The sequence below is a fragment of the Protopterus annectens genome, chromosome 9.part0 (assembly GCF_019279795.1).
Source record: "Protopterus annectens isolate FY-2018-M chromosome 9.part0, PAN1.0, whole genome shotgun sequence".
Taxonomy (NCBI): Eukaryota; Metazoa; Chordata; order Ceratodontiformes; family Protopteridae; genus Protopterus; species Protopterus annectens.
The window spans coordinates 114,897,643-114,920,565 of record NC_056743.1 but is presented as its reverse complement, the minus strand read 5'-3'; the positions used below and the strand labels follow the sequence as shown (position 1 = coordinate 114,920,565).

General features: G+C 40.8%; 1 protein-coding gene across 1 annotated transcript in view; it reads left to right on the top strand.

Annotated features, from left to right (window-relative positions):
- The window catches only part of LOC122811072 (diacylglycerol kinase zeta-like), a 3,109,428-nt gene that overhangs the window by 997,135 nt on the left and 2,089,370 nt on the right, over positions 1 to 22,923 (top strand). Inside the window, exon 3 of the mRNA XM_044082630.1 lies at positions 11,578 to 11,686. Coding sequence (XP_043938565.1) covers positions 11,578 to 11,686 — 109 coding nt within the window. The remainder of the gene's footprint in view (positions 1 to 11,577; positions 11,687 to 22,923) is intronic.

Genomic DNA, 22,923 nt, shown 5'->3' with positions numbered 1-22,923 from the left:
CACCCTCCCAATCCTAGTTCTTCAGGCTCTGTATTCCCTTTGGATGCCAGGTTCACTCAGAATTTTCACAGACAGCACAACTGTCATATAGTGCATAAACATACAGGGGGGAACAAAGTCACCTGCTTTGCAAACTGGTCTTCCTAGCTTGGAATTTTGCTATCCACCATCACCTGATGCTTCAGGTGGTTTATATTCCTTCAAAGCACAGTCTGGTGGCAGACCATCTGAGCAAGTCCATAAAAGATCCTCATGAGTGGATGCTTCACAGGGATGTTTTTTTTTTACCTTGTCCATTTATTGGGTTCTCCTCAAGTTAATCTTTTTGCCTCCCCTCTGAACAGACAGCTTCCCAAGTTCTGTTCCAGAGTGCCAACTCTCCTGACTTGTAAAGTGGATACCATGTGTCTTTCTTAGAAGGGATGTTCCTATATCCTTATCCCCCTCTTAATCTGTTGCCAAGAGTCCTGCACAGGATCATGTGGTATAGGCCCAAAATCTTGTTGTTGACTCCCTTTTGGCCCAGAGAACATTGGTTTCTGCCCTTTTTTTTTTTTTTCAGTTGGCTGGGAGCAATCATCACAAGTTACCTCACCGTATGCATCTCCTCACATTCACCCTCATCTTCTCACCCAACGTTTGTGCATTTGGATGATAGGGTTTCCATTCCTTTTCAACACCAGTTTTCTGAAGACATGCTTCAGGTTTTGCAGGAAGTCAAAAAACTCACTACTAGAAAATCTTGGATCTGATTCCCTAAGACTTGCTGTCAGTGTAAGTAATAAGGCTGATATTAGGTCCTTTAGAATCTGGCCTAAGTTTGTTTATAGTTAGGCCTTACATTGATGTAGGTCACTTACACTGAGAACATGTCTTTTGGAATAAGGGCAGGCTTACACTAAAAGCAACTCTTTTGGAATTAGGCCCCTTATGTTACCAGGTGGAAGAGTTTTTCTGTTTGGTGCCCCCAACATAAACAGGGGCCTATTTAGTGGGTTTTCTTGCTGTTCTTTATTAAGTTTCAGTTGCTTACTTCTGGTCCATAGAATACTTATGTTAAGGCTTATTTGTTAGACATTTGTTCTCAACTTCCTTTTGATCCACCACTTTCCTCTATGTTTGATATTAAATAGTTTCTGAAAGGTGTCCTTCATATTAAGCTTCCAAGAGAACGAATGCCTCTTCTTTGGGGCCATAATTTTGTTTTTGATAAGTTAAATCTCCCACCTGTTTAACTACCTCTTCTGATTTTAAATTCTGTACCTGGAACACTGCTTTGTTGGTGGTTCTGATTTCTGCTAAAAGAGTCTTTGAACTTCAGGCCTTTATGACCGTTCTTCTTTTCTGGCTTTCTGTAGAGACGGTGTTTGTGTTCGGACTAATCCTTCTTTTATGCTTAAAGTGGTCAGTGCCTTTTCTTTCAGACCATTCATCTTAATACTTTTTCCCCTCCCCAAAAAATAGCAGTTAGATGGGTCTACATTCTTTGAATTTGCAATGGCAGATCAGATGTTTTTAGACAAAACCAAGAATATTCAAAGATTTGAACATTTTTTTTGTTTTCAAGCTAGATGTGTTTAGCCATTTCTAAGCAAACCATCTCTTCTTAAATTTCTAAAGCCATTTTTTGTTGTCTTTCCTGAAAAAAAAAAGTTTTAAGTTTGTTTCACGCCTTTCCTGTAACTACTCTAGTCCAAATACAGATTTTCGGTATCCAGGACTGTTTTGTAAGTTTTTGAGCCCCCCAGAACTTTCTGTTTTGGAGGGAAGCCTTCTAGCTTATCCGTGGGAGTGGTAAGCAGTAGGTAGCCTATCTAGCACAAGAGGAGTGGTTTCTGTCCCAGAAATTGTAGTTTATTGGCCGTTTCTCCATCCCTTTCAACTTTCTGGTTTAAAAGCCCAGGTTTGCACTTGTTTAAGCTTAGTGGATCCAGTTTTGCCATCCTGCAGACTACAAGAGCAACAGGAAGGAGAGATACTCTAAGTGCGTCCATTTTGATTTTTTCATAATTGACTGCTCTCTACACTTATCTTTTGTTTTTAATTTATCTGCATTTATTTAAACTGTATGTGCCTTAATATTGCTACACAGTCAAGTGTGCTAGCTTGTACTGCATTTGAAGTGTTTTTGCTACTGTTTTAACTGCTTTTCTGCATGTGATGTGTCTTTCGGCTTTTCCCTGTTAGGGGTCGCCACAGCGGATTTCCGGTCCGCTAATGATTGGCAGTAGATTTTTATGTGCCGAGTTGCCAGCTCTGATGCACAACCTTCAACGAAGGTACACCCATCCACGCATGTCTCCACACAGAAGACGCTCTTGCTGAGAATCGAACAGGACAACGTCTTACTGTGAGGCGACAACGTTACAGCAGCACTACCACCGCAGCAAAAAAAAGCAAAACAATAAAAAAAAGTTCTAAGCTTGTTTCCTGCATTTCCTGTAACTAGTCTAGTCCAGATACAGATTTGCCATATCCAGGACTGTTTTGTAAGTTTCTGAGCCCCCCCCCCCCCAGCCATTTCTGTGTTGGAAGGAAGCCTTCTAGATTAACAGTGGGAGTGGTAAGCACTAGGTAGCCCATTTACCACAATAAGAGTGGTTTCTGATCCAGAAATTGTTGTTTATTGGCTGTTTGGGCAGTTTTGTCCATCCCTTTCAACTTTCTGGTTTAAAAACCCGTGTTTTGCGTGGGTTTATGCACCGTGCAGCAGTGCTCAGCTGAGGTAAACTGTTGCTGGTGCCAGAAAGTTTGCTCTTCAATTTTTCCCTTAGAACTTGCTTGTTCTTTTACTTCTTGCTCTTCAGTTAGCTTAATCGGCTAGCACTTTAACAGGCTTTTGTAGCACACTTAGGTGCTATCAGCCCTAGCTGTTCCTATGCAGTAACATCACCAGTACTTATTAGTTATGACCTCCCCTCCTGGTATGATTGTAGGGCAATTTCCTGTGCTTTCTACTGCTAACCTGGTGCACTTGGGCATTCTGACACAGTCTGGCAACTGTCTAATGTACACAGACAACCCTCTCCTCTTACCTCCCAATACTCATACATTTGAGAGATGCACTTACATCACCAAACTGGAAGAAGTGCATGCTTCAACCAAGACCAGACTAGCTGGTCAAGAGGAGAAGGTCATCACCTGCAACTCACTACATAAAGCACACAGCCCTCCAAAACCATCACACTTGAGACATAGAAACACAAACCATACACCCAACTTTGTGGTGGCTGTCAATAAAAATTTACCCAAACAACACAGATCCCCAGGACAGAAATGCACTTGACCACCACAACACAACAACCCTAAAACACATAGCTCACCACCACAGTGTGCACCTCAACCTAAGCCCTAAAGGCAAAACACTTTGCCCAATGTACTAATCATAAGAAACTCAGTGGTGAGGCATAGTGATGTCCCACTCACTACGTTGAACAAGGAGAAGGTGACAGTTGTCTATCAGGTGCCAGGATCTGCTACATAACACATGCATTCAGGTCACTCCACAACAAGTACAAATATGACTCTGTCATTGTCCATGTGGGTGTGAATTACCTGAGACGTACCTCCCTGGACTAAATGGAACTCTTGGATTATATGGCCCAGGCAGGTATGACCCTAGCCCTGTGCAGTAGTCTACAGTCACCCAGAATCCTAGGCACAGTATGAGCAGAAAATGATTGACTTCAACAATTGGCTAAGTTTCTGGTGTCACTCTAAGGGGATCCAGTATCAGCCTGGGACAACATGATCGACAGACCTCGATGCTTTGCCAGAGACGGCCTGCATCTGTCACCCCTGGGATTCCAGGTACTGGCTAAGGCTCTTGCCACCCCTATAGTGCCTTTCTTAAGCAGTGTTCCAAAGACCAAAATTCCACTGTAACAGCTACAAACAATGCTCAGTGCTAGAAGTCTAAATCTCAAGATGCACTCGCTTGAAGCTCTCCTCAAAATGGAGAATGTCGACATCTGTGCTGTAACGGAGAGCTGGTGTAAAGAGGAAGAAAGCACCCCTGCACTCCCAGGCTGCAACTCATTCCATACCTTTCGGCTCCAAAATACAGCCGGAAGTTCCAAAGATGGTGTTGTTTCCATATTCTTAAAGGATACACATACCTCTAGACTGGTAGCCCAGCATAATACATCCAAGAAATTTCAGGTACAGCTAACACTGGATATGACAGCGATAAAAGTTATAGCCTGCTACAGAACCCCAAACATGTCCCTAGACTTTCACACCAAGTTCCTAAGCACCCTGGAATCTATCAAGGTCCAACCCAGTACTCTCACACTGGGTGACTTAAACTACCCTTCCATCAACTGGGAAAACTATTCAAGTACCAGTGTACAAGCTCAACATTTTCTGGAATTTATCAGTTCCAATGCCCTGGACCAGCTCATTCTGACCCCCACTAGAGGAAGCAACATCCTTAACCTGGTTATCACCAACATGGGAGACCATTGCAGCACACCTATAGTCAGTTTCTCCCTGGCTAAATCCGACCACAAACTGATCACCATGGAAATCTCCATCTCACCTACAACCTCTGCTAAGGTGACCACCCTGAAAAACTTCTCTAAAGCCGAATTTGGGCTCCTAAAAACAGAGGTGGCTAACTTCTCGCACCCATGCCAGTGGAAAATAGCTGCATGACTGCCGAATCATACATCTGTGCACTGTACGAGCACGTACACAAATGCATGGACCTTGCCATACCAAATAGAACCAAGACACCTCTCCAAAAAAAAAAAATAAGCCATCAATAAACTCTACAACAGAAGGAAGAAATAGTTTCAGAAAAAAATGAAGTCACAAGACTGGAAAACCTCCCTTATCAGTCTCAACAAAAAGCTGAGATCCCTTATCAAATCCTCTAAAGCCAGTTATGAAGGCAGAATTGCGTCTGACACCAAAAACAACCACAAAGCCTTCTATAACTATATCAAAAAACTCCAAGGCAATACCTAGATTTGCTCTGAGTTGTTTCACAATGGCACCTCCTATACTGAGCCAACAGATATAGCCAACATACTGGCTGACAGATTCAGTACCAGTTTTACCCCCCCCCCCCAAGGGACCGTATCACAATACCAGAAGAAAGCCTGGTACCCACCATTTCTGTGGCACATGTAAAGGCTGCATTGTCCAAAGCCAAGAATACAGCATCCATGGGACCTTATAATATCCCTGGCTGCATCCTCCATGAGCTACAAAATGAACTTGGCACCACATCTGTGTACCCTGTTAAATCACAGCTTTACCTCAGGCTGTCTTTCTAATGAGTGGTGCACTGCTACAGTCATCCCACTCCGTAATGTGGGAGCAACTATAGACCCTGGGAACTCTCGCCCCATTAGACTGATGAGTCAGGTATGCAAAGCTATGGAGCACATCATCATGGACCTGCTTAACAAAGATATAGGCAATCTCCAAACTCTTGACCCCACACAGTTTGGCTTTGTCAAGGGGAGATCTTGCCTGATGAACCTGGTTGACTTCTTCGAGGCAGTCACCAAGGCTGTGGATGAGGGTAAGGCAGTGCATACAGCCTATCTCGACCTGGCCAAGGCCTTTGATTCCATTCCCCACTCAGTTTATCATTGATAAACTCAGCAAACTAGGCATCAATCCTTACATCACTAGGTGGGTAGCAAATTGGCTGACAGACAGGACCCAGAGAGTGAAAGTTGTGGATTCCAAGTCAGACTCTCAGCCAGTCATGAGTGGAGTCCCACAGGGCTCGGTCCTGGGCCTTCTCCTGTTTGATATCTACTACTTAGAAGTCCAGGCCAACACAGAAGGACTCTGGCTGACCAAGTTCGCTGATGACTGCAAGCTAGGAGTCATTAGCAACTCCCCAAGTGATGCAGACATCCTACAAGAGGGCCTCTCTGAGACAAGTGACTGGTGTCAGAACCATGGCCTGAAGCTTAACACCAAAAAATGCGTTATCATCCCCTTTGGAAAAAGCTCAGTTCCCATGAATTACTATGTTGACGGAAGCCCACTGAACACTGAAGGGGCCATAAGAGATCTGGACAGCCAGGTTGACAGCCACCTCACCTTCGACCACCACATTGCCACTGTTGTCAGAAAGTCCTTCTACAGGAAACATCTTATAACCAAAGGTTTTGCATCCAGGAAGAAAGAGGTCATCATCGCTCTCTACTCATCCCTCATTAGACCAGTCATCGAACATAATGTCCCGTTTGGCATGTACTTGACCAGATGCCTACAACTGCTGGAGAGGCTACAAAAGTACCTCAAAAAAAGGACACTAGGCCTTAAACACATGTCCTACTTGGACAGACTCAAGAAACTTCAGCTGGTCTCAGTCTCTTATCGTCTACTTAGACATGTTCTCTGCTTGACCTACAAAGCCATGTCCAACCCGGCCCTACTTGAAATGCTACACCTAAGGTGGTCCCAGTCCCCTCATGCCACACGCTCCAGAGATCACGATCTCGTTACCACAATTAACAGAACATGCTGGAGGGACAGGTTCATCTCCCAAAGACTGCCCATACTCTGGAATAAGCTTCCCATTCATGTCAAGCAGAGCACCTCGCTGGGCCTCTTCAAGAGAAATCTTAACGAGTGGATGGGTAACAGAAAGTTCACCTCAGGGATCTCTCCAGTTGCCCTACTGGATAGGGGCAGTGTGAACTAACATCGGGTTGCACAGTTCCTGGGCAGGTTTTATTTTTTGGGCTAGGCTTGTAAAGGCTTAAGGGCCATTAGCCTAGTACATACCTATGAAGCTTCCTACTTCTGTTTGTGCTCATTCTACTAGGATAGTTCCCTCTTCAGGAGTTTTTTTCTTTTTTAAGGGTCTTGATGATAGATCCATTTTGGAAGCTGCTACTTGATCTTCTGTGCGCTACACATTGGATGTTGTTTCCAGGGCTAGGACAGGATTTACCATACACCATGGGTTTTTAGATGAGTCCTCTGTAGCTTCCTCCTCCCACTATTTCCAGTAGCTATAGTACTCTCCATTTTGTAAGGAAAACTGCAACAGTGATGAGGAAGGACGTAGTACAGTTGTCAGAACTTACCATAAAAGTGATGTCCTATATCTCAGTGTTGCAGTATTCTCTCTCTTCCTCCTTCCCCCAATGCATTTTTCCTTTTCCTCTGGTTGAGAGGTCTTTCTTTTTCCCCTCTTTCTGGATGTACTTTTAATGTTTTCTTTTCTTCTTTCTTTTTTTTCCCCCCTGAATTGTACTAGCTCACCTGGGGCAATTCAGTTCTGAGGATTTGGTGCTCATAAATCCCTAATGGACCTTATGCCTCGGGCATACATCTGACGTACAATGCTTGGAAAGAACCAAGACTTTGGTATGCTGACCAGATATACAACTGTCCTCTGCAGGATATCCCTTTTGCAAGGAATACTGCAACAGTGAGAAGTAAGACATCTACTGTTATGATAAGTTCTTACACAACTGTACTTTCATCAAACAGAAATTGTCAGCTAAATACAGAATTGTCAATGTCCATTTGTGAATCCTACATAGATTTACTAAGTTTGATGTCTTCCTAAACGAAACAAAAAAAATCATAGTCTCATTTCTCATTTCATGTACTCACTTTAGCACTTTGCTGTATGACAGCTAACAAACTTCTTAATGGTAAAGCTAATATGAATGATTACTGCATATTTCATCACACAGTGTTTCAAAACATCAACAGCTGAATAAACTGCAGTTCAGAGATTAACACTTGGCACTACTACTTTCAGTACTGCCTGAAGCACAAAAGGCATACCTCTGGTTGTCAGAGCTTCACAGTGAATGAAGCAATGATTCCAAAATCCATCATTACCTGATGCATCTGATGTTTCTTTTACAACACTGCTTTGTTTCCCTGTTATATTAGCTGCCCCATCATTTATAATGCATTGGAAGTTAGTTGACTTTAAATTTTACTTTCCAATTTTAGTGCACTCCCTTAACTTGCCCAGTGCTGTAAAATGTTCTGACCAATTTGTGTTTGCTGGTAAATTCAAACAACACAGTAAACCCTCTCCCAAAAATCACCTTGCCATGCATTCAGTATGTCAACTAACACTAATGCTTTTATTAAGCCGAATAGCAGAATTCCCTGTCTAGTGCACATAAGAGACTGGTGTTATGTTATCACATTAGGTTTTTCATTCACTGCAATTCACTTAGAACTTGCTTATGTATAACTTCTTTCTTTGAAAATGTTTGTGCATCTTAACAGTGCTTTCAGCATGCTTTGTTTCCAGGTATCTTTAGCTTTGATGTATTTCCGGTTTTCTGTTGCAAGTGTCCCATCTTAAATAAAGCTTGGGTTTCATTTGCACCACTGATAATTCTGTATTTCAGAATTCCCTCATTGTACTGTATTTCACAACATTTCTTCTTAAATGGGGATTGGTAAAGCATCAGCACTGTGCTGTGGTAGGGCTCAGCTTCATTGTTTGACTATAAAGTGATTTAGACATTACAATTTATGTTGCCACTGTCAGGTTTTGAGTTCTTTTGTTTTATACGGAGTGATGTATTTGAGAAATGGGAAATGTGTCTGATTTATCAGCATCAACATTAAGTCATAGATTAGTTCTGGAATGTGAAGGATGTATCTTTGTAGTTTGCAGATTGCGATCTTCAGCATGCACTGGAATGAATCACTGCTGATTGAGAAGCAGCTGAGATGAAAACCAGCACTTCAAAATTGCAATGCCTGTTGGAAAGCTAATAATTATAATAGTGCTTGAAATATTAAAATAATAAGTAATCTCCATGGTATCCCCAAAGTCTCAAAACAACCCGCTAAATAAGTATAGTGGGTCCAAAAACAAAACAATGTAAGAAACTTCTCTGTGTGGAAGATTTTCAGTCCATATATCTCTAGTTAATCACTATATACTAATCAGATCAGACAATAGTAGTAGAAGTAGCGAACTTAAACTCATCTTAAGTAAAAAAAAAAAAAAGAAAATAATAAAAAATATATAATTGTACAGAATTAATAAGTATTCAAAAGTAATCCAAGACAGGCAGGCAGTCTGTTTCCAGTCGAAAATCCTTTATTAAGTACACAAGTACACATAAAGCATTTTCGACTGGAAACAGCCTGCCTGTCTTTGATTACTTTCGAATACTTAGTAATTCTGTACAATTATATATTTTTTATTTTTTTACTTAAGACGAGTTTAAGTTCACTACTTCTAATACTTTTGTCAGATCTGATTAATTTACAGTGATTAACTAGGGATATATGGACTGAAAATCTTCCACTCAGAGAAGTTTCTTACAAAATATTAAAATAAAGTACAGATAGGTGTGTGTGTGTGTGTGTGTGTGTGTGTGTGTGTGTGTATTTATATTTATGTATTTATATATTTTCATATTTATATATAATTTATAATTTATATTTATATATATATATATTTATATAATTTTTATATGTATATATATATATAATATATATATATATATATATATAATATATTTATATATATTTATATTTATATATATATATATATATATATATATACGTAGTTATATATTTATATATATATGTGTGTGTGTGTGTATATATATATATATATATATATATATGTGTACATTTATATATATATATTTTTTTTTTATATATATATTTTATATATATATATGTATATATATGCGCACACACACACATATGTACATGTGTATATATACATATATAATATGTCAGTGCTGTGAGTTTCTCAACCCTCCAAATTGGAGGCATGTTGCCCATTTGCAGAATTGTCTTGATTGTGTTACAGTGAATTTCAACATTCATTGTACTGGACTTGAGATTGCAGAATTTTTTTTTTTATTATTACTTGTAAGACTTGGAATTATAAGTCTTGTACCTCAGGTAGTGAGCCCTTCACATCACAAGTTATAAGTCTGTCTGTCTGTGGGTTAGAGGGGAGCAGATACCACAGGTGGAGGAGTTGAAGTATCTTGGGGTCTTGGTCAAGATGGCATGGGGAATTTGGTGATTAAGGATTTCCCTGATATGGGTGCAGTGGTTATAGCATTGTAGGCACTGTACTTTCAGTGGTAGTGAAGAAAAAGTTGAGTCAAAGGACAAAGCTCTAAACTTAATGATCAGTGTTTGTCCTCATCCACATCTGTGGTCATCAGTGTTGAGCAGTGATTGAAAGCCTTCTGCATCAGTAGTGAAGTTAATTTGCAGGGTGGCTGGGCTTACTGTTTGTGAAGGAGCAAGCAACTTGGCATTCTGGGAAAACGTCAGTGCTGCCTCTTCACCTTAGGTTTGAAAGGAGTTGATTTTGGTGGCTGGGGTACCTTATAAGCCTGCCCCTACATTGTTTTCTTACTGGACATATAATAAACACAACCACTGGCGGGAGACAGTATGACAGCCAGAACATGTTGGAAGGATCATCTCTCTCGGTCTGCTTTAGAAAATTTGGGGATCCTAAAAAGATAAGTTAGAAACTTTTGCTGTGGCTAGGGGAATTTTGTTGGTGTATCCTGACTGACTTACTACCACGGTGACTGTTACTAAAACAGATGGTTTAGAAAATGAAAGAATGAGTAGTATGTACAATGATGGTTGCATATAAAGTTTGAGCGCTGATGCTGTAAATTTTTACTGCATATGTGTATAAACTTTTATGTTAATTTGTTCTGGATTTTTAATTTGAGCTTTTTGCCCCCACTACCTGTCAACCATCAGACCTTCTCTCATGTGTCTAGCCTGTACATTCCCTATATACACTGGAGCATGTGACAGTCAAAAGGAACCATGAGGCCATCAAGGGTTGTTTTTCTTTTTCTCTTTATAACTCTAAGCAGATGCCCAGGGAGCAACATGCAGTGGGCATCAGCGAGAGTGTATCAGTTGATTCATGAAAGGTGTGAATGATATAAACCCTTAAGACGACCCTGCTCCCCTGAAGCCAGTGCTGTTGTGGGAGGTCAATGCTCTCAATAGAGAATGCAACAGTGGGAATGTGCATCCTTGGTATTGTATTTATTTTTTAATTTTTTATCGCATTTACAATGCAGGCTAGTACAGACTTGCATTACTGTAGTACACTTTCCACTTTATATGTAATATGATCAAAATGTAGGCAGATATGCTGCCTTGACTTGTGTACTGTTCTTGGGATTTGTGACCTCTGGTTAGATAACTGTTGCAGTTTGGTACATGATTTTGTGTGTATTCTACATTTGTACAGAGGTATTGTTGTGGTTCCTTTCAAATGGCTGTAATGCACAGTGACTTGTAGTGTTTTATGTTTGTAGCACAATGTAAAAGAAATTGAGATGCCTCAATTTTCTCCATAAGCTGCTTGAGCAGTAGTGTACAGTCAAGGGTGTGAAGCATTAGTAACAGAGTTTCCATGTGAAGATTACTAAACTACATGGGAATTAATGCAGAATGATACTTACTGTGTCATATATTAAGTCATGTCTTTTAGTGTTACATAATCTCTAAACACAAGTTTAAGTTAAATGTATGTATGTATGTATTTATTTGCCTTTGTTTACACAGAATGTTTTAAAAACAATTGTCTTTTTTTCTATTTCTTCTCAGAAAAGCTATTGCCAAGTCTGGTACACAATTGTGGGTCGCCCAGCCAACCACTCCTTTGTCCCTGAGGAGCGATGTGGAACGGGAGATTCGAAGCACAGTTGATTGGAGTGTAAGACCAATTTGCTTTCTCTTTGCAATACCTGTTCCATACTTGCAGAATACAAGTAAAGGCATGACTGGGATGTATTGTTAGTTTAGGAATCGCTTTCTTATATTTGTGTGTGCATTCCATGAGGCAAGGGGCTACATTCTCTTATGTTTTCATTAACATTTTAGTGAAGATGCATTTTAATGGCTTAGAAGCTGCAAACTAGTGAGTTGCAGTGTTTGTGATGTAAAAAAATGATTCTATTGTTTTAACTGAATGCATTCAGCTGGAATAGTTTTATAGAAATTAATTTGTGTTCCCATTTTTATTATATTTTTGTTTTGCTGGTAGTTTTTTCTTTTCTTTTTTCATTTTTGCCATATCCAATCCCATTATCCATGGTTCATCTCTCAGAGTTGGGACATACCTTTTGGAAATCTAATTTGCACAGACATGTTTTGTGACATGTTCTGATTTTTGACTAGGAATGTTTATCAGCTATTGGGAACACAGTACTAGTATGCTTGGTAATGTTTTTTCTTTTCTTAATCAACCTGAGTCTGTAAAAAAATCTACCCTGATTATCAGTAAAATTATAATGGCTGATGGCCAAATAGTCTCCCTTGAAAAACTTTTGATGCCAACAGTTGCATCTATGCTGTGAGGATACCATTTTTAAATTAGTTAATTTATTTACTGACATTTGATTACTGTGAAAATTCAACTGAGTAGGTACCCAGTTTTAGCGATGGCCCAGGGAAAAGAACTCCAAAGTATTACAATCCTATTTTAAGAGCAATAATTTTGCAATCTTCAAAATAATACAAAACCATTTATAGATTAAATAATTATACCAAACTGGACATATGAAAATAGGGCAGCCGCGGTGGTGCAGTGGTTAGCGTTGCCACCTCACAACAAGAGGTTCTCCGGTTCAATCCTTGGCTGGGGTGCCTTCTGTGCGGAGTCTGCATGTCCTCCCTGTGGTTGCGTGGGTTTTTCTGGGTGCTCTGGTTTCCTCCCACATCCCAAAGACATGCTATAGCTGGATTGGACACTCTAAATTGGCCCTAGGTGTGAGTGAGTGCATGTGTGTGCCTTCTGTGGATGGTTGGGTGCTGGGCTGGCAACTCAACACTGTAAAATTCCACTGCCAATCTTGAGCAGACAGGTGATCCGCTGTGGTGACCCCTAACCGGGAAAAAAACGAAAGAAGAAGAAAAAAAGAAGGACATATGAAAACAGTGGTTAAGAATAAATGCAACTTATATGCTCATTTAATTATTTAGAGAAATTTTAGCCAGTTGACATGCACATTAAAAGTAAGTTAGTATAATACAAACAGGAATTGCAATATGAAGTGAGAGAAAAAAATAGGGTCATGTCATATTTAGAGAGAGAGTCACAGGAGAGAAATTGATTGAGGAACAGAAGTGAGTGAAGAATGGAGAATTATGGAGGTGTAGGAAATGAACAGGTACTTATTCATATTTATGGACATAGTATATCCTGGGGTTGAGCAAGAACAGAGCCAGATTTTTACTAGGAAGTCTTTCAGAATGATTTTAAAGGACTGCGGGAGAGTATTGACCTGATGGATGCAGGTAATGAGTTCCAGTCTTTAGCAGCAATGTAGGAGTACAAACCATGCCTAGCAGATTTGATGTGTTTGTGGATGTGAAGGAGTTTTTGGTTATTGGATCATAATGACTGATTGTAAAAGGGTGTTTATTATTGGCCAGGCAGATGGATGCTGAATGCTTTTATAGGTGGTAAAATGCTCTGTATATTAGTTGATGGGGTAGTTAAACCAATTTATGGTTTTTGGTGCTATATAGTGGTAGGTTCTGAAAAGAGTATTTGCTTTAAGTATAGCTACTTTATTATAGTATTGCTCAAGTTTTGATTTTTGTCATGCCTGGAAGGCAGTTGGGGGTGGAAGTGCCATAAAGTAGTGAGGATATGAGGTCACTAGTAACAAGTGCAGTTTTAGTTGCATTGATGAATAAGTGTTTGGTTTTGTAAAGCATCCCTAGTTTTCGGTTATTCTTTTTATGCAATTTTGTATATGCAAGTCAAATTTAAGATTATTATCCTCTGTCATCCCTAATAATTTGATAGGAGAAGTGACTTCAATTGTTGTATTATTAAGAGATGGATTTATTTTTCATGAGAAAGGTTTCTGGTGAAAAAGTAATTGTATTTGGGGGTTGAGCTTGAGTTGTGAGTCACAAAGCCATGTTTCAGTGTCTGTTAAAGCTTCTGGAGTAATTTTTTTTTTTTGGAGATGTGCCTATGAGAGTGGAGTCACCTGCACATTGTACTAGGTTGGCTTGTTTTGTTGATGTGCGGTGAGTGTTTTTGAGAATGTTAAAGAGTAGGGGAGTAAGTATAGAGCCTTGTGGTGTAGCAGTGATGAATGGGAGCTATGAAGACAGGGTGGAGTGCCATCTTGCTGACTGATACCTATTGGACAGGTAGCTTTTGAACCACAGAAGGGTGGGCTGAGATGGACCTAGTGAGGACATTTGAAGTTTTCTGTGACAGACTGTGTCAAATACTTTACACAAGTTTAAAAATAAGGAAGAGACTAGATTGCCTTTATCTCTAGCTTTATTGACAGTATCTGTAAAAGTTAGAAGTGCAGTGCTAGTGCAATGGAAGGGACAAAAGCCATGCTGTGTGGGGGACATTTGTTCTTCCTGCAGGAGATAGTTTAGCAATTGTTTTTAAATACACTTTTGAAGTATTTTCGAGATGGAGGATCTAAGATTACTATATGTCTAAAGTTAGTAATGTCTGTTGAATTTCTTCCTGTCTGTAGAAGGATAATGTTTGATTTTTTCCCCAGAGAAAGGAAACATAATATTCTTGGAATGACCTATTTATAATGCTTGAGACAGGACAGGCAATGCTGTTGCCTGCTGTTTTAAAGTACATTCGCTCGGATGGTCATCTGCTGAAGTAGAGCATGGTTTGAGTAATTTTATATAAGATGTGGTCACAGGTTTGAAGGTGAAAGTGGATGTAGTCATATGTGGCTGTTGGGCAGGGTTAGAATTTGATGTTGGGGAATCCTTGATTAGGAACCCTATACTATCCATGAAATAAGAGTTGAATTCTATTGTAGTTTCAAGAGGTGAAATATTGGGAGATGGTTAGTGTTTAATTTTTAGCTGGGATAATATCTTTAATGGCTGACAAGAATTGTTTACGGTTTTGTATACTATTATTTAAAAAAGTTGTGGTAGTTTTTTTGTCTTCATTTATTTGCTTTTTACTACGGTTGTGGAACATTCTGAAGTTTTCAAGATTTTACAGTGTTTAATATTTTTGCCATTCTTTCATCACTTTTTCTCTGTCCTGCTTTAGCATTCTATTCTTTTTTTTAGATAGCCAAATTGCATTATTTGTTTTTAGTGTCTTCCTTCTGTGAGATGTAATGATGTTTAGGAAAGTTGTGTTGAACTCATTTGCAGCTTCATCGAAGGGGAGGATTTTTAGGATATTCCAGTTAATAGATGATAAGGTGATAATGAATAATTCTGTATTAAACTTGGACTTTGTTTATTGTTTTATAAACATGCTTGGATTTAATGTGTGAGATGTCTGGTTGTATAGATTGGGAGATGGTCACTCAGAGAGTCTGACATTATAACTGTGGTGGTGAATTTGCTAGGGTCTGATATTAGGATTCAGTCTAATAAGGAATTTGATGTCTTGCTATAATATGTGGGGCTTTTAGTTGTGTGAAACTGTGCAAGTTCATGCTACATGTAGGGGAGTTAGAGATTATAACCAACCAATTGAAACTGATATCAGCTAGTAATATTCTTCCTTGTGGAATCATTCTGGATTTCCATTGAAAGATATTTTCCATTGTAGCTGAAATGTCACCAGCAGGATGTAGAAGACATTAATTTATATTTGCTTATTTTCAGGAAAGTTTTAAGAAGCTCTGCTGAATTGAATTTTTGTATTGGTTTGTTGTAGGGGGAAATATGGAAGTTGTTGGGAAATGTTAAAGTAATGCCATTTACTTTCTTCTTTATATGGTCATTACGGGTGATGGTTGTAGCTGGGGTGTAATTTCACAGTCATTTTTGTTGGATTTAAACAAAGTTTCAGTTATGACAAGAATATCAGACTTGTGTTGGGTAATCCAGGCATGTAGTTCAGTAATTGTTTTTTTCTTATGCTTCTAATATTTTTAACGGCAAAAGTTAGATTACCAGTGTTCGGGTTGATTGTTGTGGGGTTAGAGTAGTGTGTGAAAGATAATTGTCTTGATGTTGGTTGTGATAGCTAGGGCCAGGAATAGGGAAAATGTCTCCTACTAGGAGGATTTAAGTTTATTGAGGTATTATTGATTATTTATTTTTGGAAAGGTTTTTTTCCACTTCATTTCATTTTGATTTCAATTGAAATGGAGTTAATCATTCTATATTTGAGGTGAATGTAAGGGGTGGCATTAAATTCGTATGGTGTGATATGTGGAAAGTTTAGGGACGAAGTATGGATAGGTGGTTGGGACAAAGTTGGAGAGATGTTGAGAGCTATTATTGAGTCCTGGTAAGATGAGGGGAGTTTCAGTAGGAGGAGGAGAATGGAGGATAAACTGAGGAGTAGCACAATTAAGTGAAGTGATCTGTATTTTATTGATAGAATATAGTGGGGAAGTAGGAATCAAGAAGGAAGCTAGATGTTGCAGGGCTTTAGGGTATTTAGTGGTGGTGGAGTCAGAAAGCTAGATGAAGGAAGTGTTTTCTGAGAAGAAAGAGAATTAGATTGTCCTAGAAATTTGTCTTATTTTTCTAAAATGTAAGCAATAGAATGGTTTGAAAGGATAGAGGATGTAGGTAAGATAGGAAGTTGCATTTGGGAAAAGTGGGGAAAAAAGGAGAACAGGCTTTTACAAGTAAACAAAAGCAATTTCTTTATTTTTAAAATGACTGATTCTATGTGCAATACTGCACTGCATATATAAATGGAAGCTAAATGTTTCATATAGATAGCCAATGATGAAACAACATCTGAAACCACATCTGTTGCTGCTATTTGCAATTGCTAATTGTAGTCAACTGAAGCCTCAGAATGAAAATGAAGTCCATAATGTCAGTGGTTTAGAAATCCATTCTCCACAAGTTAGAATTTCCCAAATCCAAATAACATTCCTAGGTAAACAGAAAAAAGGACAATGATAGTTCTTTTATTTACTCCACTGAAGTTACAGATTTCCAAGTCCAAATATCAGTGTCAGAAAAAAAAATTAAGGATAGCAGCAGCTGTGGTTCAGCATAATCCACTTAGGTTAGGTAGATTTCAAGACATAGATATGTTTTCTTTTTCAAACCATGTGCTAGAATACACACAGTTGTCCTTCTATTCATATGCTGCAGTATTCATAACATGATCCACAAAGTCCATCTCCGGCTGACTCATACATCTGGCCAGTATACCAAAGTCTAAATGCTACTGCAAGGTACTTGCAATGGTGCACATCACTCAGAGTATGTCGGCTATAAAGAGACATCGGGTATAAAGCAGATGTCAGTGCGTACCTACCTCAGAACTGTTCTGCCGCCTGTCTGACTGCCAGCTCCAGTTGTCACTTGCCACAGAACTCATGTTTGTGCTTCAGATAAGTAACCTGTTGGTTTTTTTCTTTTTCATTTGGTTACCGTGTTCACTTTTTTTTTGTTGTGAGTCATGTCAGATAAGAAGGGCAAGTGTCAGTGTGGAGGGCAAATTCCACACAAAGACTCCTCCCACGAGCTTTGCTTAATTTGCTTAGGCCTAGACCACAATCACATGTCCTGCACTATCTACAAGGCATTTGTTCCTAAAACCCTCCATAACCCCCTTGCGTCCCTTAAGTTATATTTGGAGAATCAGCACCTTAAGCCCTTAGCTTGAGACATGTAACTGATGTCAGGTCCTTCAGAAGAACCACAGCTCAAGAAGGCCAAGAAGCCTCTGCCTGATCCTACAGCTGCTCCCTCTACTCCGGGCATCCCTCCTGAGGCTGATGTAGGCCCGGAGGCCAATGCAGAATCTGCATAGCCTCCCTTGATGGGTACCACGGTGGAAGCCGTCAAGGAATCTGTAGACATGTTCCAGAAAGATGCTCAGGTATCTGATTTGGGATTGTGGGGGGGGGCAACCATGGCTGGTCATCTCTGAAGGCCTTCCGGGCATCACACAGATGGTTGTACATGAAGATGTTCTTCCAGACATTATGGAATGCCACCCAATGTCAGTCCCTCCTGCCTTTCATCACCTGGCTGAAGAAGAAACTAAAAACTAAACCTGTTTCTCTGGCTTCTCATGGCCAGGCTTCTGATCAAAGTCCTGACTGGCAGGCCTTTACCCAAGGCTTCTTTAATGCCTTCATGGTCCTCTGCCAGTCATCAGCCCCTTACTTTTCTGGTACCTCCTTCTATCCCGTTGAAGAGACCTGCAGAAGATGTCTCTTCTGAGGAGCTCAATTCATCATGGGATGAATCTCTGACATATTCTATTCAAATTGCTTCTCCTCTGGGTTATGCCTCCCTCTAATGGTACAGATTCCCCTGGGAAGGATATTTCCTTTTGAGAGACCATTTTGAAGATACAGGACTTCTTTATGTGGGATTGCTGCCAGGTTTCTTTGATTCAGAAGAGGTACTGTGACCTCCTACAGATGAAATCTCCTAATCCTTCAGTCATCTCTCCAGTCCTGCCAGCTTTCTTGGATGCCTTTACTGCAGCTTCCAAGTGCTCAGACTCCGAGCCCCCAGTTCCCAAGCACCCTGACAGATTTTGTAAGGTGCCTGAGGATGCCAAGTTCCTTTTTAAGGCACTTTCAGATGACCCAGCTACTATGTCAGTGGCAGCAGATAAATCTTCCAAACTTTAACTCTCCACCTTCCTGCTTCCCTCTGATAAGGGCAGGTTATGGAGAGACTGTGGAAAAAAGTGTATACTTCTGCAACCTTGGCCTTTAGAGCAGTGAATTATCACACACATGGCCAAATATTTCCTGGCTGTTGTGGCAAATGCAGTGAAACTCTTGTCAGAGCTTCCAGATTCTCCCAACAAAGCCAAGCTTTCCAGCATTCTTAATTCCTGCTCCCAGGTTACTAAGTACTCCATCAAATGTAGTTATGATGTAGTGGAGGGTTTTGCTAGAGCTGCAGCTACTGGGTCAGTCCTGAGAAGGTACTCATGGCTTAGCCTACAACCCTAACTGGATGATATCAAAGCTAAGCTCATAGATGCCTCTCTGGATAACAAAGCCTTATTCGGCACTGCAGCTGCAGATCTATTTAAAACTCTTCAGGAAAAGGGGAAGGAAATCCAGGATTTTAATACATTTTTGTCCCCTCTGGTCCTTGCTTCCAAAGAAATTACCCAGCCAGAACCACCTTTGTTAGGAAGACAACTAAATCTGTCCTACCCAAAGGGAAGAGGGATGCTAGAAGACAGGCTTTTTCTAATTCTTCTTCTTCCCATCCTCTAAAAAATGGCCTTTTCATGCCAAACCAGGTAGTCTGAGACTACCAGGTCCCAGATCTATCTTCCCCCTTTCTCTTCACCTCACTTTCCCTCCCAGCTTGGAAACAGATAACTCAGGACTAGGGCATCCCACAACCCCCACAGGACCAATTGAAATTCTTTCCACTATTCATCGCCTCTCTTCTTTCTCAGGGCACTATCCAGGAGGTGCCAACCAACTAAAGAGGAAAAGGATTTTACTCCAGGATGTTTCTGGTCCTAAGAAAGGATGGCCCTTGGCGGCCCATCCTAGACCTTTCCTATTTAAACACTTTTCTAAAAGTTCCCACCTTTCACATGCTGACTCTACCTCCTCTACTCCCTCTTATTCTTCTCCAAGCCTTCATGGTGTCATTGAACATAAAAGATGCCTATCTTCACATCCCCATTCATTGGTGGTTCAGGAGATGTCTTTGCTTTTCTGTGGCTTCCTCTCATTTTCAGCTATGTACTTTGCCCTTTGGTCTGTCTACGGCATCAAGGGTATTCACAAAATGTTTAGCCCCTGTTATAGCCCACTGGAGACTGCAGGACATACTGATATTTCCATATTTGTATGACCTGCTTCGCCAGGCCCCATCTCCAGAAATATTCCTAGATAATCTTTCCTACACAATGTCCCTTCTGAGAGGGCTAGGGTTTACCATCAACCTCCATCAACCTCCAAATGTCTTCCCTGATCCCCTCCCAGGATCATGTGTTCCCCCATCCGTAAGTCTGACAGATTTTGTCTTCTGTCAGCTAAGAGCCCTGGGCCAACCTGTTTCCAAGCAAACTATTTCCTCATGGGTTTCTAAAACCATATCTTTCTGCTGCTCAGACAAAGGAAAGGATCTGTCTCCTCCTGTAAGGGCACACTCTACTAGGGCAGTGTCCTCTTCTGGGGGCTTCTTTAAAGGATTCATACCTTCACCAAGCACTACAAATTGGATGTAATTTCCAGGTCCAGAGCGGGGATTTGCCAGAACTGTTCTCCATGGTTTTGTGGAATATGTTTCTGCTCCTCCTCCCATTTCCTCCTCTGCATGAGCTTCAGCTTTCTTCCTCATGTTAAGAATACTGCAGCATATGAATACAAGGACATAGAATAATTGTGTAAAATCTTGCCATAACCATAGATGTCCATCTTTTCTGTATGCTGCAGTATTGCCTTCCGCCCTGATGCTTGCCTGGTACCTGGTTACATGTTTCTCACTATCAGGCTTGTGCTTTGCAGCATTCAGTTCTGAGGTAGGTACTTGATGACATCTGCTTTATACCCAATGTCTCTTTATGGCCAACGTACGCTGAGTGATGTGCGACATCGCACGTACCTTGCAGTAGTATTTAGACCTTGGTATACTGGCTGGACATACGAGTCAGTCAGAGGCAGACTCCCATATGTTATGAATATTGCAACATGTAGAAGAAAAGGACATCTATGATTATGGTAAGATTTTACACAACTATTCTTTCTATACCATGTTGAAGTAATTCATTTTGTCAAGGAAACAGTGGGCATGGCAGCAGTAAACGGTTCCTTATTATTAGCTGTTATAAATTCTACACATCTATTAAAATTTGCAGCTGTTTACATTTTTAAATACAAGAACGCATGTATCATACCTTGTACTTGACTGTTAGTATTGCAGAGAAAATTAAAGCTGTGAATGCCTAATGAGCTTTATTCTTTACTCTTGGATTTGATTCCTTGTGGTGCAGCGGTAGCATTGTTGCCTCATTGCAAGAGGTTCTCCCATTCGATTCTCGGCTGGAGTGCCTTCTATGTGGAGTCTGCATGTCCTCCCCGTGGTCGAGTGGCATTCGAAAGACATGCGTGAATGGGCGTGCCTTCATTGAAGGTTGGGCTGGCACCTCAGCACCATAAAAATCGACTGCCAATCATTAGCGGACCGGAGTTCTGCTGTGGCGACCCCTAACCAGGAAAAGCCGAAAGAAAAACAACAACTCTGTAATTACACAGTGCATTACTATGGAAAGCAGTTTATTTAAACCAGTACTGTTGAGTTGCACATGAAACAAGGAATTTTTTGTCTAACTTGCTTAATGTTGTTAATATAAAAATAAAAACACCAAAAACTTCTGACGTTACATAGTCCTATCTCGCCTTAATTCTTGCTGGATGGGTTCGGAGCCAATATTCGGCTCTGATTCGGCCTATACTGAAGCTCGCGAGATTTTTACTGGCTCAAGGTTAGCCCCTATCCCATGGTGCCTCACGGCAATTCCCCAGATCTCGTTTGCTGCGAAAGCTTCAAGGTTGTGTCTTACTGGCTCGTTGGCTAAGTAAAATGATTTTTTACTTTAGTTCTTTTTCTACCACCTTTTTCTATCTTGTATATATTTTAATAGTTTCTTTTATATTGTGCGACTGTTTTTGAAAGTTTTCAACCCCTATTCACCCCTTAGGACTGTACGGCCCATTTAAATTAGAGGGCCTTTCCTCCCTATGTGTGTATGAGACTGTTAGAAAAAGTTTTTTTTTTTTTTTTATTCTTCCTTACATTTTTGTTTTAGTGTTTAACTATGTCTAACGATAAAGACAAGGATCACAAGGATCATCGCCCTTCGGGCTTTAAAAAATGCGACAGGTGTGCGCAGAAAATGTTTCTTATGGGCAGCCACACCAGTTGCGTATATTGTCTGGGTGAAGTCCATTTACAGGAACCTTGCACCTTCTGTCACGCTTTTAGTACAAGAGTATTAAACAAAAGGAAGAGAAAACTTATTGACAGGGGTGTCATGACCAGTTCATTCCAGGAACAGCTGGAACTTGGTCAGGCAGCTCCAAAATCTTCAAAGAGAAAGTCATCGGCCCCGACTTCGGAGCTGACCAAAAAGTCTAAAGTGTCGGAACCAAGGAGTTCCAGTTCTGACTCTGCTTTATCTTCGGTGCAGTCCATTCCATTGGTTCTGAGACAGTCTTTGGTACTGAAGATTTTGCCCAACATCGAGACTATCTCCTAATTTGAGATCTATTTTGGAGAGAAGGAAGTCTCCTTCAGTCTCCACCAGATCCTCCAGGACCCCATCAGATGAGGACATTGAGAGGCTGGTGAAGAGGTTGCTTTCAGATCCAACTCTGGCTATAAAATTGACCCCTCCAGACCCAAAGGTCTCTGAGCCATCCCCCGTACCGATCACTGTTCCTCCTCTGACTGCTTCGCTCTCGGAGCCTATTACATCAGGTTCCTCTGTCTTCAACCCTTCGGCTCCTGGGATTCAGCCTGTTTCCTCGGAGCCAATTACTCTATCCTCAATGGCTCAGTCTGGAGCCAAGGGTTCTGGGAGCCGATGCTCTCGTGTCGACTCCAAGGGGGACAGTCACCCTGGGTTCTCTTCAGAACCGACCCTCCCTCTCAGAGCCTTGGCTCCCACTTCTGCTTCAGAGCCGTTCCCTCTTGCTAGGAGTTGACCATCCGCCCCCTTGGAGCGGAGGTCTTCTTCTGAGCGGGGGGGGGGGGGGCTTTCGAAGCTATAGAGAAGGCTTTATTGTCTGCCAAAGCCATTCCTTTGGAACCTGTGTCCCACCAGCAGCAGGTAGCAACCTCTTCCCCTGTCACCCCCACAGCGTAGGGGACCAGAGGCCAAAGTAGCCCCCATCGGAGGTGCCTCCTCTTCCGAGACCTCCCCAGATTATCCCACTGGAGAGTTCCCTCTGAAGAGGTTATGTAAGAGGAAACATGTCAGCTCCCCTGAGTCTGTCACATCAGACACTGATT